Source organism: Carcharhinus amblyrhynchos, chromosome 8 (genome assembly GCF_965287045.1).
Source record: "Carcharhinus amblyrhynchos chromosome 8, sCarAmb.v2.hapA, whole genome shotgun sequence".
Classification (NCBI taxonomy): domain Eukaryota; kingdom Metazoa; phylum Chordata; class Chondrichthyes; order Carcharhiniformes; family Carcharhinidae; genus Carcharhinus; species Carcharhinus amblyrhynchos.
In genome coordinates, this window is record NC_137331.1 from 52380043 (window position 1) to 52398704 (window position 18662).

At 40.9% G+C, this 18662-nt stretch overlaps 1 protein-coding gene across 4 annotated transcripts in view; it reads right to left on the reverse strand.

Annotated features, from left to right (window-relative positions):
• LOC145346600 (hepatocyte nuclear factor 4-gamma-like) overlaps positions 1-18662 on the reverse strand; it is a 141696-nt gene that overhangs the window by 14193 nt on the left and 108841 nt on the right. For 3 of the 4 annotated variants that reach the window (XM_080194064.1, XM_080194065.1, XM_080194062.1), the window contains exons 3-5: positions 12115-12209; positions 8148-8254; positions 4272-4430 (exon numbers count right to left, since the gene is read on the reverse strand). In XM_080194064.1, the coding sequence (XP_080050190.1) occupies positions 4272-4430; positions 8148-8254; positions 12115-12209 (361 nt within the window). The remainder of the gene's footprint in view (positions 1-4271; positions 4431-8147; positions 8255-12114; positions 12210-18662) is intronic. The other variant, XM_080194063.1, reaches the window with a different exon arrangement.

Below are 18662 nucleotides of genomic sequence, written 5' to 3' on the forward strand. Positions count from 1 at the left end.
CTATATTCCAGCCTTTAACTACTTTAATATTACAGACCACTCCCTGAGGTAACATCAGCTCATGGATGTTGTGCCATAGAAATGTTCTTCCTTATTTAAAGGCTTGGTTGCTACATTCTGTGGAGGCACGTGCACTTTCCAGTAAGCATCTCCAGTTGGCACTCAGGAGCCAGAATGATAGTTAACTATTCCCCTCCCTTGCTCAATTACCCTGGGGCTTAATGTAACATTCCAACTGAGAACACTCCCATTGACATTCATTAACTCAGTCGTAGAATCATACAGTGCAGAACAGGCTCTTCGGTCCACACCAACACATTAGAAACACTTGAACTCCCACCTAATCCCATCTGCCAGCACTTGGCCCATAACCCTGAATGTTATGACACGCCAAGTGTTAAAAGGGTGAGAGACAACCCCCAGGCTTCCAGACCATCACCACCCTCTGGGTAAAAAAGGTTTTCTTCGCATCCCCCCCAAGCCTCCTACCCCTCACCTTGAACCTATGTCCCCTGTGACTGACCCTTCAAGTAAGGGGAACAGCTGCTCCTTATCCACTCTGCCCAAGTCCCTCATAATCTCGTACACCTCAATCAGGTCGCCCCTCAGTCTTTTCTGCTCCAACGAAAACAATCCAGGCTTAGGCAACTTTATAACTTAAATGTTCCATCCCAGGCAGCATCCTGGTGAATCTCGTCTGCACCCCCTCCAGCGCAATCACATCCTTGCAATAATGTGGCAACCAGAACTGCTCACAGTATTCTAACTGTGGCCTCACCAAAGATCTATACAGCTCCAACATAACTTCCCTGCTTTTCTAATCTATGCCTCAATTGATAAAGGCAAGTGTCTCATATGTCTTTTTCACCATCGTACTAACATGCCCTTCCGCCTTCAGAGATCCGTGGACAAAGATGCCAAGGTCCCTTTGTTCCACAGAACTTCCTAGTGTCCTACCATTCATTGAGTCTTTCCTCGTCAAATTACTCCTTCCAAAATGTATCACCTCATAATTTTCAGTGTTAAATTCCATCTGCCACTTATCAACATTTGATCATTCCATCTATATCTTCTTGTAGCCCAAGGCACTCTGCCTCACTGTTAACCACCCATCACTGGCTTTCTGGCCACAATGGATCCATGGCACTACAGAGCACATTTCCACAAAGGCTCACTGAAAAGCTTTAGAAAAAGCAGATTTATCAGACCGAACACAAAACAAAACAATTACAGATTTTATTTAAAGAAAAGTGAAGGCATGTGCTGGTGGAGCATCAAATTACATTTCTCACAAACACCTCCAACCACATGAACAGTGTATAGTTGTAGAATGCCTTCAACACAAAGAAACATTCTGAGTGGTAGTTGTGAGGAACATGGACATAGAGCCAGAGCAAATATAAAGTTAAAAATTATTGACAGAGCTGCTCAGAAGTATAGCTTTTCAAGTGGAGGAGAGGCTTTATTAGTGGGTGACTGAAGGACGAAAACTTCTGCTAGTGTAGAGTGGAAGTACAGAGAAGAGCAAAGCCAAAGGGATATAGCACCCTGGAAAAGACGCTGACACAGAAATAGGGAAGAGTTAGGAGGCTATGAAGGGGATTTATAGACAAGAACAAAAATTTATAATTTGCTGTATTATCAGTCAGCAATTGCAGAAGTGATGGACAGGGTAATTTAGCAGCTTATGATTGTTCTTCCTGATGTAAATAAGTGCATAAATTACTGGATTTATTGAGTTGAATTATTCAATTTTGTAACCTGCTGTGATTTAAGCATTAGATTGCTAGTCTGCCATTACCATTGCAGTAGAATATCTTTTATCTATCTGATACATCCCACAAATTGAACTGAAGATTCCCTAGGGTGCACTGCATGTCAGGTCATTTACCCACCCCAGGGAGATGGCCAGCCAACTGAAAAACTTGAGCCTGCTATTGGGACCATTTAGTGGGGCTGTGGGCATTTTTCAGGCAGCAAGGCAGACCCTGCCTCACAGGGAGATGCCAGCTGAAGTGGATGGCTTCCCTGCAACTGTTCTGGAGACCATTACAGTGGGAGCCTCCATGTATCAGTGAGGAGACTCCTGGCATGAAAGGCCAGCCCTGAAATCCCAATGGGCTATCTGGGGGGTGGGGGATGGGGTTAGGCTAGGGCACTGCCAGCTTTGCCCTCTGGATTTTATTTTTGCAACTGCCTGTCTGAGCCTCTTGATCTTTCGAATTGCCATAGCGATGTCAACCTTCCCCAGTGGGACTGCTAAGGCTTCAGAGCTGCCAGTCCAATGATTGTGCTGGCTGCGTCTATGTCCTGACCATCTTCCCTAATTGGATGATGGGCTCGGATGAGACCAGCTTAGAAGCCACCTCTGGTAAAGTAACTGAACTGGTCCTGAGACTGGAAAGAGGGACTTGGGACCCCCATTTGATTCCAAAGCCAGTGGGAAAATTCAGCCCAGTTATCATATAACAAATTGATGAAAATATAGTAATGATGCATCATGGAAATTCTTTGATGTGAAAGACCTGCATTAATGGAATGTTATTACGCTGCAGCTTCCTATCTTATACAGTGACTACCTTTCAAAAATATTTCATTGACAATAAAATGCCTTGGGATGTCCCGGAGTGGTAAAATCTACAGTATAAATGCAAGGCCTTCTTTTTATAAGCATACAAATGTCACTATCATTTTTCTCATCATAAAATTAGATTCCTCACAGCAGAACAGTGTATCGAAAGTTTGAACTTTCAAATCTCACAGTTTATGTCACATTTACCTAACAGTTTTAGCTCTGCTAAATCCTTCATTCTCATACCAGAGTCTCTCAAAGGAGTTTGGTAAGGTGGTTGGTTTAACCTGGATTTCATCAACTTTACTTTTCCTAACTTTCCTCTGGGAATTTTAAGGAGAGATGGAATACAGTTTGTAACTAAAATTACAGTTGAATCATTGAAATGCAGCTGAGAGTATTTCCTACCCTAAGTGTATTTGTCGTATCATAGGCACATCAATTATCTATCTGGGTATCAGGTTTACACGTTTACTTGCTGCTTTGATCAGTGTGAGTCTACTCAAACTTGAATTAAAATCAACTCAGAAGCTGTCCAAATATCTTCCAATGTGGGCAGGATATTACAGCTCAGGGCAGAGTGGCAGCACAGTGATTAGCACTGCCGCCTCATGGTGCTATGGACTCAGATTCAATTCTGGCCTCAGGTGACTGTCTGTTTGGAGGTTGCACATTCTCCCCATGTCTGTGTGGTTTTCCCTCTGGATGCTCAGGTTTCCTCCCACATTCCAAAGATGTGTGTTAGTTGGATTGGCCATACTCAATTACTGTCAGGGGGACTGGCAAGGTAAATACGTCAGGTTACAGGGAGAGAGCCTGGGTGTGATTGTTGAGAGTGCAGGCTCGATGAGCCAAATGGCCTCATTCTGCACTGTAAGGATTCTATGATTCCATGATTTCCAAATCATAACTTCCTCTGATGCACTATTATCTAGGAAGAACAAGAATTCCTGTTTCCTTTCGTAAACAAAGTTGGGACATTTCAAGATTCTCCCCCATCTCACTTTTATTAAAGAAATGCTTGACCCAATAGATCAGGGGTATTCTAAAACATACTGTGAAGGTGGCGGGAGCAGAGATGAATAATGATTTCAAACGGAAATTTCAAAAGATAGGTATTTGAGGAAATAAACTTGCAGGGCTATGGGGGTTGAAGCAGGGAATGAAACTGACTGAATTGTCCTGCAAAGAGCTGATGTGGACTCAATGGGCCAAATGGCCTCCTCCTGCATTGTAATGACCAAATGGGCAGAATTTTCCCATCCTGCCCATCGCGGGAATCATAGACACGGACCATGCGAAGGTCCATTGACCTCAGACAGGATTTTCCGACCTTGTGGTGAATGCAGCTGCAAAATCCCACTCTATTACTCGAATTCCACCATATGCACGTAGGAGTTCAAATACATACATGGGTTTCTTCCAGCTGCTCTGGTTTCCTCCCGCAGTCCAAAGATGTGCAGGTTAGGCAGACTGACCATACTAAATTCTTTCTTTAGTGTCTGAAGATGTGTAAAGTTACAGGAGTTAGTGGGGTATGCTATGTTGGAGAGTCGGTGCAGACTTGATGAGACAAATAGTTTCCTTCTGCGCTGTAGGGATTCGATGATACACGTATATACACACTCAATGCAGCAATAAGTTATCAGTCCCGCCAGCCCAAAACTAAATGACCATTTTGTCAATGTTCATATTTCACCTGATCGTCCAATGTCAGCTCACAGAAAGCTGGAATGTATTTTGCCCATTCCACCAAAACCAGCAACTGTTCCTTCATTGATTCGCAGACGTCGCTAATACTAGCAATTTTCTTTGTGGCAATGTCTGCGCTGGTTGCAGGAACCGAGAAGGTGATCTGCTGAGAAACAAAAAGCAGGACCAAATTAAATTACAACTCGGGAGATGTTAATTGTTCTCACAAGCAGTCGCTGTTCCCAGAACACGATCCAAAGAAGCATTCATGCAGATAATTAAAAAACCAAATGAGATTATTTTTGCTTCACTTGTGACTAACGTGAATGGAAATGTGCAGCCTGTTGTTTGTCCGCCATCAATGAGGTTTTAAAAGAACCTGCAAACAGGTTCCTAAATTCTGAAAAGATTCATGTTTTTAGTAGCACGATACCATTGAAGAATAAAGCGCGGAGCCAGAAAAATCAGTCAACCAAAAGGAAAAGTGTTTTGTTTGTAAAGAATGTCATAAAACCATACCAGGCAAAGTCTTTGAAAGTTAATTAACTTTTTGTGGAAAAAAAAAGCTTTGGAACATTTAACGCTGAGCGTTGGTCCCCCATTTCTGAAGTGCAGTCCATTAAAAAAAGATTCATTGTTTTGCTTGTCGTAAATGCATTTTTATTGTTATACGTTGTTAAAAAACAATCCTCATGTCGCATATGAATCGAATGCGCCTATTATTTTCTTGTCATGATAAAAAGCCCAACGCCTGATTTCATTCAAAATTATGCAGAGAAAATTAATTGCCCCAGCTTCAAGAAGTAAAACAAAAATGATATTCGGATCTTGGGGATGGTGCATCGCGGCTGAAGCATTTCATTCTAAATCAGCAATGATCAACTTATACAGTAGCCACTCAGCTTGTTGCACAACTGTACAAAAGTTACATATAATGCTGCCAACTTCAAGGCAGCATATCACAATGATTTAACTCACTGTGGCATTCTGTCCTCAGAGTGCAATACCATACGTAGGTCAAACTGTAATCTGATATTTTTCACTTTGGGAATGAGATGTGTGCACATTAAGACATGTGTAACGCGGCTAACTGCGCTTTTCTTCGAGTGACAAAAGAGCTTCATGCAGAGTTCTTTCTAGTGCATTCACTCCACTGCCTCGTCGCTGGTGACAACCCGGCTGTCAGGACTGAGGGGACCGAGGTGGTGGGACTGTATGTACAAGTCACGTGCCCCAACACCAGCAGAAGAGATTTTCTGTGGGCACCTCTAACGATATTATGAACAGAATCGACCTGGTTGTCAGAGATGCAGGTGGCGTATATAGGCCAGAAAAAAAGGACTAATGTGCTTTCCAGCAATTGCATTCCTTCTCCAGCTTTACGGGGAGCTATAGTGACTAGGTATCAAGTCATAATCACAAAACAAAATAACTATGTTTGTCCCTGTGTTGTGGAACCTGCCACGTAATGGCCCAGATGTTGCTGTGGTGATGATGGTAAAGCTGTCAGTGTTCACTACTGAAGTGAAACTGGATAACTTTGGAGTCTGCACACACGCATTGAGAAGTGGAGTATGGCAAGTAGATGTCAGAGAGTTTGGGCTCCTGTAGGAGCTCTTCTATAAAAGTCCCCGCAGATTGCAATCAAAGGGAAATCTATAAATTAACGAAAGCCTCCACTCCAATGCTCCCTGTAAAAACCCTTGAAAGCATTGCACCTTGTTGAATGAGATACAGTTGAGTTTAAAATATTCTGCTACCTTCGTAATTACTGCTAAATACTCATCCTGAAATTTTACATTTGTAGGATGTCACATTTCTCCATAATTATAAAAAAGTGCATACATTTTAATTGTTTTCAAGTTTATCTTTATGTTAACTTCTATATTAATCCAATCAGAATTATTCATTTTATCTGAATATTAGATTAAAAGTGAAGATTAATAACTGCTGTCAACTTCCTGGTTTACCATACGTGAATACTTCAATGTGAGCGGCTGCCAATGCGTTTGCTGACATCACTGCTGCTGCTTCACAAGACAGCTCCTTGACTTGCTGCCAAGTTTAAGCTGCCCATCCAGAAAGGGGAAAGCCAATACCACAGGGATTGCTGGATCTTCCTGGGCAAGCCTCCTTGAGGGCAGGAGCAAGTTCCCTGCTGTCATCACTGACCCCAAATTCTAGCCTTTGATAACTGCCACTGTTTCTAACTACCAAAAGCATGAGGCTGCAACACCAGCCAATTAAACAATATAAGCACACTTGCAAAAATTGGGGCTGTATTTTTGCAACTGAGGTGGATATTCAAGTCAATAAGTTTTCCAACTTGGCAAACATCAATGTGAATGTCAATGTGGGCTGGTTAGAAGGCCCACTTGGGTTCTCTGCAACTTTATCCCAGTTGATTTAGAAGATGTTGGACCCTCTAGTCCTCACTTCTCACCTCCCTATCCTCCTCCATGTCAACTAATGCCCCCTCACTTTCCACATTTCTCCTTATAGCCTTCATGGCCCCTCCATGCCAATTCATGTCCCCCACTACCCATATCCTCTCATACTCCATGATACCTCTATAGCCTGTCACCCAATTTCTACCATGGGCAGACCTCAAGAGTCATGCGGAGATAAAGACAGACTTCTAACAACCTCGTACATTCTTATTCATCCATACTTGAAATGAATGAAAAGAATGAAACCCATTCAAAGTTTTTATTCAATTTTTAAGTGTCCAATCCTGCCCAAAACAAACTTCTATTTAAATCTCAGATCAAAAACAATGAATTATTTAATGGCCTCATTAAACAACAGAACTGTGAGCTCAGAATTCCTCTGTTGAAATAATTGTAGGCTTTGAAACTCAGCCATGCATTCATAATGATAATCATTGGGAAATTTCAACAGATAACTTTATTGAAGGTATGCAAAACAATTTTTTTCTAACCTACATCAGATGGCTTATCAATCAAAGCAGCCCAATAGACTTCTTTTACCACTCCCTGATAGCTTCAGCCTGTTTTTATTCAAGTTTAAAGAGGTGGGGATTTAAAAACTTCAGATGCTGACGCTTAGACAAACCTTATCCACCCTTCAAATGCATTTATGCCTACTCCTTCAATTCATAACTGTCATCAAGTTCAAATGAATTTGCTGAGTTCAGGTTCTCCTCCTATGTGAATGACACCATACCTATTTTCCCTGCCAGCCAAAGTTGAATCTGTTGGTAATGAGGCATCCAACTGCATTTGAGTCTCGTTCATCAATTTAAAGGTTCAATTCTTGTTCTTTTCTAATACAGTTACACATTACCAAGCAATTTAATTCTTTAAGAATTACTTTTCTTCATAGGATGCTGGATTACTCAAAGGTAATGAGATCATATTTCAAAGTATTTGAAAAATTCTCCTTCAAGTAACCTATACCAGATGATTAATAAAATGGCAAAACATTCCATTGGCGTTCTCCTGATCAGTCAATATACAGGCCGGAATTAACCAGCTGTTCATCCCAGCGGGATCTTCTGATCCTGCTGCCAGTGCTGTTTCCTGGCGGTGAGGGGTACATTTAACGGGAAACCCCACAGACAACGGCAAGGGCAGAAGAGCCCGCCAGCAGCCAATTATAGGCTGCCTCTGCTGCCGCGAAAGACGTGGCTGATTGCACAGAAAACGTTGCCCAGTGTTGATGAAAAATTGATGGAAATTCTGTCTAATGTGCAACCTGGACCTCTGCTTGGAGAAGTTATGGTAGCTAATCCAAAGAACCCGCAAAGCAATTCCTGGAATTTGTCCTGCTTGAAGGATGGAGTGTGACAGTAAAAGACAAAGGAAGATTAGGAATGACAAGAAAGTGAGATTTAAGTTCTTGTGCTGCATATTGGTTCTACCTGATGGGAAAGAGCTTCAGCCTGAGCCAGTGTGTTGATGGAGGGCGAGCTGCTGTTCTCGTAGTTGTTTCTTCGGTTACTTATTCGATCTCGCTCATTTTGTACAGCTGAGGAAGAAACATTTTTGTTATACAATAAACTAAGTTCTGAAATCAAGAGTGTCTTTCACATGTAGCTGAGTAACAAAAATCTATTCCAGATGCAGTTCTAATGAAGCTTCATCTCCCCAGTGGCTTGACAGTTGTTAACATGGAGCACTGAGCTAATTGTTACAATTATGTGCTCCATCAGTTCTGAAGGTATTTTAATTATCCATTCTTTGGTATCGCTAATATTGTCCCCCTTTGCTGGTCATAATATTCACTTGTCCTGTAAAACCATTATTTACCCATAACTACAATTCTTGCATTCAAGTTTATAACATGGTTTGAGGTCAAGTTTGTTAGCACTCTGTTTGTGCTTAAATTCTGGGACAATTTCTCCTGAAACAACATTGCTGTGCTGTTCCTCACAATAGACTTTATTATCTATCAGCAGCAGCAATGAAGGAAATGAATGATTCTATTCAGAACTGGATGTTCCTAACTTGTGGGCATGAGCACAAGATGAATGTTAGATACAGAGAGTCTCATTGAATAAACAGACCTGTGCCCTGCCCTTTCATTGAGACTAGAAATCTGCTGAGTACAAGACACACCTTACTCTCCCTTTGACTAGCTTATTTTAACTGGAACAAATGAGGCCAACTCTGTAGTCAAGGTGAAGCATTTAAAGAACAATATCCTTTTGTAGTAGCTTAAAATAAAAGATGTTACATATTGAAGAAATCTTTTTCAGTAAAATGATGTAGATTGCCAATCAAAAAACCTGGTTAGATATAGCAAGAAATGGCACAGAGGGAGTCTGCACAAAATCAGGCAGCCTGTCTGGCCAAGTGAACAATAAAATGAAAACCAGGTTTATATTCATGTTTCATGAATTGGCTTATTTTCAATTTATCTGAAAGACCAAATTAATCTCCAATTTAATACAGTTTATCTCTTTCAACCATCAAATTCAATTTATACAATTGGTGAAATTCCAACCTATTTTCCAAATGCTGATTGGTCATCTGGTATACTGATCTGCAGTATTTGAAGTTGAATAAACAGTTTCACAAATTAAGGTTTATGGCAGCCATTTACATCATCTCAGAAGTATACTTAAACACCCCTATTAGCCTGTACATTATAACTAACATACATTTACTGCTGGCCTTCAAAAAGAATGTTATTCCACAGAATGGAAGGCATTTAACAACTTTAGAAAACGTCTCTGTATGAACTGCTTTGTATCATATGCCGGTACAATGCAATCCTCAATAATTAATGGTATTTAGTACACTGTAAATACAACAAATAGGTCATGTGTTGTTCACCCACCCCTGAAAGCTACTTGTTTGCATTATATTTTGAAAAGCTCTGGGGTACAACTGAAAGTTTGCATTTGGTTTTAGAATTATAAAGCCGCAAAATTGCAAATTCTCTCCAGATGGAAATGTTGCTCGATGCCAGAGGTCAGGAATTCTTCACTGTACTTCAGTGTACATTCTTCACTGTGCTCTTGGAATTCATGGCCAGTCAACTGAGCCTGCTACAACTCATTACGCCTGACCTCCATGCTAACATCCACATGCCAAGTTGTCACTAGCCTCATTTGAAGATGTCAAATTTAGATCAAGTGACAAAGCACCATCAAATTTCCTGGATTTTGCCTGGTACCACACTCAAGGTAAGTACTTCTGTGAGGTGCAGAAATGGCCAGGATCAGCTACTCCTGAAAGTGAGGAGTTCCTGGAAAAGAAGAACTGGAGACTTTTCAATTCCATTCTGCCGACTACCATCTGTCCTTGCTTTGGACTGCTCCTCATAGAGTCAGAGACGGACAGATTTACAGATCTGGATGGAGTCGACACTAGCACTGACCCCCAGAACTGAGGAACAGTTCTGCAATAAGTTCCACATCTTCAGCAGGGTTGGCAAGGTGATACTTTGGCCATTCACCCTGTTCCATCTTTTCTACCTTGCTCATGCTAGACTTTTGCACAATTGGTAGTTTTTCAAAGTAACATTTCAATAACTAATCCTTCACAGTTGGTTGGTTACGTGGAGCTCCAACTCAGCATCTTGCACCATGGCTACCCAGCTCTCCACACAATTACTTACTATGCAAATTCCTTTCCACTTCTTTAACAATATCATAACCCTATTTTGTTTATTTCACCTCTCTCACGTCACTTAAGGCACACACCTCAACTGCCAGCCTTATCTCATTCATTCTACCTTCTTGCAGGACAAATTGTCATACAATGCAAGCTGAACATAGGCCACTGGTAGGGCTTCTCCACTTCTGAGCCCTTCACCGCAGTTGCTTGCTGCCATTGTCACCTTGGCAATTTGGGAAGGGCAAAACTGATACAACCTTCCATCCTTCCTTCGATTCCTGAATCTCAGTAAGGCTGATACAGACATTCTTGACTTCTTTCCACTTTGTTTACAAATCCACCATAGCAATGGATCATGCACAGGAGAAGGAAGATGATAATCCCATGACACTTCTGGCAGGTTCAATGATGGTGGTGATGGGGAAGGGATTCAACAGGAGTGCAAAAATTGGTTTCATGCTGGCATGAATTTCCTGCAGTATCTTCCACTGGTGCCTGCCATGGCATAGATCTGATTTGCATTCTGCTATTGTGACGCAGATGAAGACCCGACCGGAATCTACCATCCACGCCCTGATTCTCACCATGCCAGCTGGAAAACATGGCAATCTAGAACACATCTGGAACAATGTAGAGTTTGGGACTCACCTGAACAATGCCTGGGACTACCTCTAGAGTTCAGAATGGAGGCTGCCAGCAATGCTGGCCCTGGAATGCACAACAATGGGTGGAAGGAGCATCTACAGCTGGATCTTCCACCTTCAATGTTATTGAAGTGGTCCCTTTTTCAGTCTCAGAATGGTCCTGGAAATCCACCCTCCAGACTCAGAGTATTCCTGGAGACCCACCTTCTTTTTCAGGAAGTCCATTTGTTTACTTCAATAGTGGGTCAGTGATTATGGGCGCTTTTTCAATATGACACCAGTCATGATGGAGGATTATGCATCATCGGGCCTGTCCCACCATGGATTATGTCATAAAATACCTGGTTGCAAAATTAATGAGCTTGAGGCCGGAAGATATGGCGTAGTTTCCCAACTACCTCCTCAATGGGAAACATTCCATGTTCCTGCCCCCGCCACAGGAATTTGTTCCAAATGGGAGAATTCTGTCTGATGAAGCTGAACAAAAGGATGATGAGGACCAAGTCCCCCAGGGTGAAAATCCTCCACTGGTGGCACCCAATCAGAATCCTATCTGGCCTTCCTTCAATGTTTTCCAGAAAGGCTTGGAGATTTTAATGAGTGAAGTTGCAGATTCTTTGGTCTACTGCTGTGCACTGCTGCACTCTGGGAATGGAAGGGAGAAAGTAATAAAAATAATACACAGCACGGTGGCACAGTGGTTAGCACTGCTGCCTCACGGCACCAGGGACCTGGGTTCAATTCCAGCCTTGGGTCACTGTCTGTGTGGAGTTTGCACATCCTCCCTGTGTCTGCATGGGTTTTTATGTAGTAAACCCAGTAGCAAGTGAAGAACCAAGAGCCTCTTTTTTACTTGTTTTTCCCCATTCTGCTTTTGATGACTGCAGCTAAACTATCTACTCACAGGCTGAACGGAAGATTCCAAGTTCAGCCGCTAACACCCATTTCATACCAATACCAGGCCTGATGGAAATGTAAAAGACCCAGAAAACTTGTAGGTATCACCTTCTGAAGGGCATTGGTAAATATAGCACTCTTCTCTTCAAGACACAACAGTGAAGTAAGACATTTTAAAAAACTTAGGCCACTGATTCATCCAATCACGGTTTGCCAACCTTACCTTCCTTCTTCATGCCAGCACGAAAACATTTCTTCAATCTGCAGTATCTGCACTGGTTCCTCTTGTCTTTGTCAACAACACATTGCCGATTAAACCTGAGGGGTCACACAGTAAATTCTTGACTAACAATGAACCAGAACATAGTGTCAGGGTTGTCATTAAGGTTTTGAAAAGTTGCATTTTGAAACTGAAAAAGATAAAATCTCAAGCTCCTGTTCCCTATTTCTAAACAGGTGAGTGTGCCAGCAAAAGCCGTAATGGACAAACATAAGGATGGAGGTTGTTCCCTGCCTATGTAAACAAAGTAAAAGGTAGAGCAGTGTGTCACAGTCTATGTCACCAAAATGACTTTGAGGAACTTGTGGAAGCTCCAGTTTGAATGCAGAACTTAAAAGAACATAAAGGAAATAGTTAGCATCATCGTACTCAGCAGCAGAACATAAACAAGAAAATTAATTAAATTGCAGATTATAGATTCAAAACTTGCAAAACTGACAATATTAAGATCAAAGAGTTAGTAAGATAGGTAAACTGGAAGTGAAATATTATTGGTATGCAAGTATAATCATGTCTTAGTGGTAGGACAGCCAATATGGAATAGATAGGTGCTTTGACAAAGGATCATGTGGACTCCAAACATCAGCTCCTTTCTCTCCTTTCAGATGCTGCCAGACCTGCTGAGATTTTCCAACATTTTCTCTTTTGGCATAGAAAGGAGTTTCCACTGGCCAATCCATCTGCCTGAATCTTTACTGATTTTATGTTTAAAATCAAAATTGACACATGTCAGGACAGTCAGGCAGAACAAATGGGAGGGAGTATAATCAGAAGTCCACGCCACGTGGGAAAGGAGCACTTCACTGATCTGAGAGATAGAAGGGTGTTGAGACTTTGGAAATGAGAAGGTGCACACTTCTGGTTATGTCAGATACTGATCATGCTCAGTTCTGTGGACACTGGGGTGAAATACAACTGTGACAGCACTGTAAAATGAGGCATAGCTGATTGGCTGTTGATTATTCATCCAGCTGATTGTGCTTTGCTTTGAGGTGAACAGGCAAGTTATATAATGGTCCACTGATTTGCTGATGTTTGTTTCGCATCCCCCCTGAAATGGAATTTTACTCCCTTTGTTGCATCAAATGTACAAATAGTGATTGTGTACATTAAACTTCTTAATCTATTGTCATTACAGTATTGTCATTTACTGTAATGACAATAGATTAAGTATTTATAATATTCCACTCACTCTTTTCACAGAACAAGGAGAAACTAGTGGAATACGGGGCAAAAACCCACTGAATGATGTAGCAGCACTGAGGAACATGATAGTGAAGTGGAGAACAAAACACAGGTTAATTTATGAAGCAGTGATGATGAAGGAGCAGCATTGATATGGGACAAGGTAACTATTAACACCTGTGAAAATCTAAAATGCCTACTTAGAAATTCCAAGCAGTGAACTATCCACCAATGTCACTCAACTAGCTAGGCAACCATTCATTTGTGGTGTATAATCATCAGCACTGAAAAATCAAATCAGTTGTATTTAATTTCTACAATTATCTTGCAGTCACTTATTGCTCAGAAAGGAAAATCAGAAAACAAAAATGAAATGTCTGCTTCTTTATCCGTAAGACCATAAGATATAGGAGCAGAGTAGGCCATTCAGCCCACTGAGTCTGCGCCACCATTCAATGAGATTATGATTGATCTGATGTGATTCTCCTCAACTCCACTCTCCTGCCTTATCCCCACCACCCTTGATTCCATTCCTAACTAGAAATTTGTCTATCACAGCCTGATTGGTAATGACCCAATGACCCAGCCTCCACAGCTCCCTGCAATAAAGAATTCCATAGATTTACTCTCCTCTTAGGGAAGAAACTCAACCTCATCTCTGATTTAAACGTGTGGTTCCTTACTCTGACATTATGCCCCCGGTCCTAAACTCTCCCATAACTTAGCATCGACCCTGTCAAGTTCCCTCAGAACCCTGTATGTCTCAATAAGGCCACCTTCATTTTTCTAATGGTTCAACCTACCTAACCTCTCCTCATATGAAAATCTGCCCATACCTGGGATCAACCTAATGAACCTTCTCTACACTGCCTCCAGTATATCTTTCCTTAGATAAGGGGGACCAAAAGTGTTTACACTATTCCAGGTGTGGTCTAAGTGATGCCTTGTATAGTTCTAGCAAAACTTTCTATTGTTATATTCCATTCTCTTTCAAACAAAAGTCAATATTCCATTTGCCTTCCCAATTAAATGTTGAACTTGTATGCTAGCTTTTTGTGATTTATGCACGAGGACCCCCAAATCCACTCTGTGCTGTAGCTTTCTGCAGTCTTTCCCCATTTAAATAATATTCAGCTCCTTTATTCTTCCCAGCAAAATAAAGAACTTTATATTTTCCTACATTCTATTCCATTTGCCAAGTTTTGCCACCCACCTAACCAATCTATATGCCTCTGCAGACTCTTTCACCGGAATTTTACTGGCACGCCCGCCCCGCATAACAGCATTTTCCGTTGGCCTCAGGCAAGCGAGGCAATAAAATTCCAACATTTGTGTCACAGTCACCATTCGCCTCCCCATCTATTTTTGTGCAATTCACAAACTTGGCAATAGTACATTCAATTCATTTTCCTCGTACAAGTTATTAATGTATATTGTAAATAATTGTGGCCCCAGTACTGATCCATGTGACACTCCACTAATTACAGGTTGCCGTTCAGAAAATGCCCTCTTATCCCAACTCGCTATCTTCTATCAGTTACCCAATCCTCTATCCATGCTAATATACTACCCCTAACACCATGGGCTCTTATCTTATTAAACAGCCTTTTGTGCAGTACCTTATTGAGCACTTTTTGGAAACCCAAGTACATTATATCTCCAGGTTTCCTTTTGTCCATCCTTCTTGTTACCAGCTCAAAGAATTCTAATAAATTTGTCTGGAATGATTTCCCCCTCATAAAACCACAATGATTTTGCTTGATTATATTGGATTATACTCTGCTATTTCCCAATTACAACTGTTAAGCTAACTGGCCTATAGTTTTTTGTTTCCCTTTTTATGTAAAAGTGTTAAATTGGCTGTGTTAAATTTAAGTGTTAAATCCCCTGGGACATTCCCCGAATTTAAGGATTCTGGGAAGGTTACTATCAATGCATCCACTATCTCTGTAGTTAATTCCTTTAATATCCTAGGAGGCAACACATCATCAGATCTAGAGGACCAATCAGCATTTAGCCCCATTAGTTTCACTAGTACTTTTTCCTTGAGTGATTGTTATCATATTTATTTCATTCCTCTGTGCTTTTTTGCCCCTTGATTTAGTATTTTTGGATTGCTAATAGTGTCTTCTACTATGAAGACTGTCACAAAATAATTATTTATCTCCTCTGCCACAATTTGGTTCCCCATTATTAATTTCCCCAGTTTCATTCTCTCAGGGATCAATGTTCACTTAGGCCTCTCTCTTCGTTTTCATATACTTAAGGAAGCTCTTACTGTCCACTTTTATATTACTTGCAAGTTTATCCTCATAGTATATCTTGTTTTTTTTGGTTATCTTTTGTTTCTTTTTAAAACTTTTCCAATCCTTACCACTTTGCAAAATTGTATGTTTTCCTCTCAGTTTAACACTATCCTTAACTTCCTTGGTTAGCCATGGTTGATTTATTTCCTTCCTAGAATCTTTCATCCTCACTGGGAATTTTGTTGTAATGAACTATTTTCATAAACAGCTGCCATTGCTGGTTAACAATCTTTTCTTTCTGCTTTCCCAGTTCACTCCAGCCAACTCTGCCCTCATTCCTTCGGAATTACTCTTATTTAAGTTTAGCACAGTTATTTCCGACCCAAGTTTCTCACTCTCAAACTGAATGCTAAATTCTACCATGTTATGGTCACTGTTTCCAAGAGGATCTTTTATTCTGAGATTGTCCATGAAATCTGCTTCATTACACATTACCAAATCCAAAAATACCTTATCTCTGGTTGGATCCACAATGTATTATTCTAGGAAACTGTCCCAAAAATACTCTATAAATTCTTCCTCATGGCTACCTCTAGCAATTTGATTTTCCCAGTCCACATGAAGATTAAAAACACCCATGATTAATATATTGCTTTTATTTACGTGCCCTTACTATCTCATGGTTTAATCTCCATCCTACTACTGTTTGGGACTATAGACTACTCCCTCTTCTTCCCCTTGTTATTTCTTGAATCCACCCATGTGGATTCTACATCCTGTGATCCAAGATAATTTCTTGCGGTTGTACTTAGTCCGTCTTGTACTAACAAAGTTACCCACCACCCTTTCCTTCCTGTCTGTCCTTGTGATAAGAAGTCACGTACCTGTGAATATTTAGTTCCCAGCTTTGATCTCTTTGTAACCATATCTCTGCAATAGCTATGAGATCATACCCATTAACCTCAATCCTTAAGTTATTGAAACAATCATATCAAATTGCATCAAAGTTGAGGGGAACTGTGGGCTCAATTATCACAGATAGTGTCATTAGTCTTTTGGTCTACAGTGCGTGACTCAGTCATAGATCCTTAATTCAATGAGCTGTCTTTTTAAACACTTCCCTTCTAAATTGCATCACTTAGGTTTCTCTAATCTTTCATCATTGCTTGCTCTTTTACAGCTGGATTCAGTCTGGTTCTTCTTTACTAACTATACCTTTTTTGTGCATTGTTATCAAAGCTAGACACAATGGGGCGAACTTTACCATCCCGCCCGCCATGGGAATTGGAGTGGACTATAGAAAAGTCCATTGACCTTGGGCAGGATTTTCTGGTTTCGGGGCAAGCGAGGCTGGAAAATCCCACCCAATATCTGAGGAATGGTCAAAGTGCACAGAGACCTTTGCATAATTTATATAGACTATTGCTCTGTTATTATGGCTATAAGACACTCATCATTTTCAGTTGTTTCATTGCATCAACAAAGATGGGAGGTAACCAGAGGTCCTTAGGATCCAGCACTCAGACCATTACTAAGGGACATAAGTAATTTAGAAGTGAAGTCAGAAACAAAGCTATCCAGTTTTGCTGAGAACCCCAAACTTGTGGCCATGAAGAGTTGGGGGGGAGGAAGAGGAGAGGGTTGCAAATAAGACATCTGAGTTAAACATAGAGATACTTGGATTATTTACAAACTGCAGTTGACAGGCATTGTTTAATGCTATAACAATTCATCAGAGAATATGAGGGAAGGGAAGTTGTGAGAATATAAGATAAATGGTATTTCACCACACAGCACAACACAGAAAGTTCAAGAACGACTTGAGATTGATTAGTGAAACCAACAGCAAAACACTTCTGGATCAGTTAATGAAACCATCAGCAAGCCACTTGTGGATTGGTTAATGAAACCATCAGCAAGCCACTTGTGGATTGGTTAGTGAAATCATCAGCAAGCCACTTGTGGATTGGTTAATGAAATCATCAGCAAGCCACTTGTGGATTGGTTAATGAAATCATCAGCAAGCCACTTGTGGATTGGTTAATGAAATCATCAGCAAGCCACTTGTGGATTGGTTAATGAAATCATCAGCAAGCCACTTGTGGATTGGTTAATGAAATCATCAGCAAGCCACTTGTGGATTGGTTAGTGAAACCATCAGTGAACCAGAAAGGTCAAACAACCTTGGATTGTTTTCATTGGAGCATTGGAGGATGAAAGGGGACCTGATCGAGGTTTATAAGATTGTGACAGGCTTGAATAGAGTGGATCGTCAGTCTTTTTCCCAGGGTTGAAGGGTCAATTACTCAAGGTTATAGGTTGAAAGTGAGACGGCGAAAGTTTAAAAGAGATGCAAGGGCAACTTTTTCATACAGAGAGTGGTGAATGCCTGGAACATGCTGCCAGAGGTGGTGGTGGAGGCAGATTCTATAACAACGTTCAAGGGACATCTGGATAGATACATAAATATGCATGGACTAGAGGTATATGGAACACATAGAGGCAAGAAAATATTAGATTAGAGAGGCATCTGTGTCAGGACAGACTTGGTGGGCCAAAGGGCTTGTCCCTGTGCTGTACTGTTCTTTGTTCACTTGTGGATCTGTTACTGAAATCAGCACAGTACGTGGAAAATGGTGAAGAGTGTTGAGAAAGGGATAGGGTGTAAGTCCCAAAAAACTTAAAAATCTTACTAAAGTAGTGATTCAGCCAATTCCAAATGGAATGTACATTGTGTTCACTGAACAATATTCAAACACTGGGGAGTTTTGGGGTAGAATAATTAACTTGTTAACCTATATTAGACATCTAAACTCTGAGGAGAGTTTCTAGTAATTAGAAAGATATACAAGTGGGAAAAATGGATCTAAAGTCGTATGTTTAGAATTCTAATGAATTGAACCTAAATATTGGCCAGAATTCTCTGGCTGTTCACTCACCGCTGCTGCCAGCAAGAATGAAGAATTTGGCACTCAGCTAAATCTCCATTCACTGCAGTGGGACTGGAGAATCCCCAGCTGTGGGCAGTTGGGAGAATCCAGCCCAATATGTTCAACATAA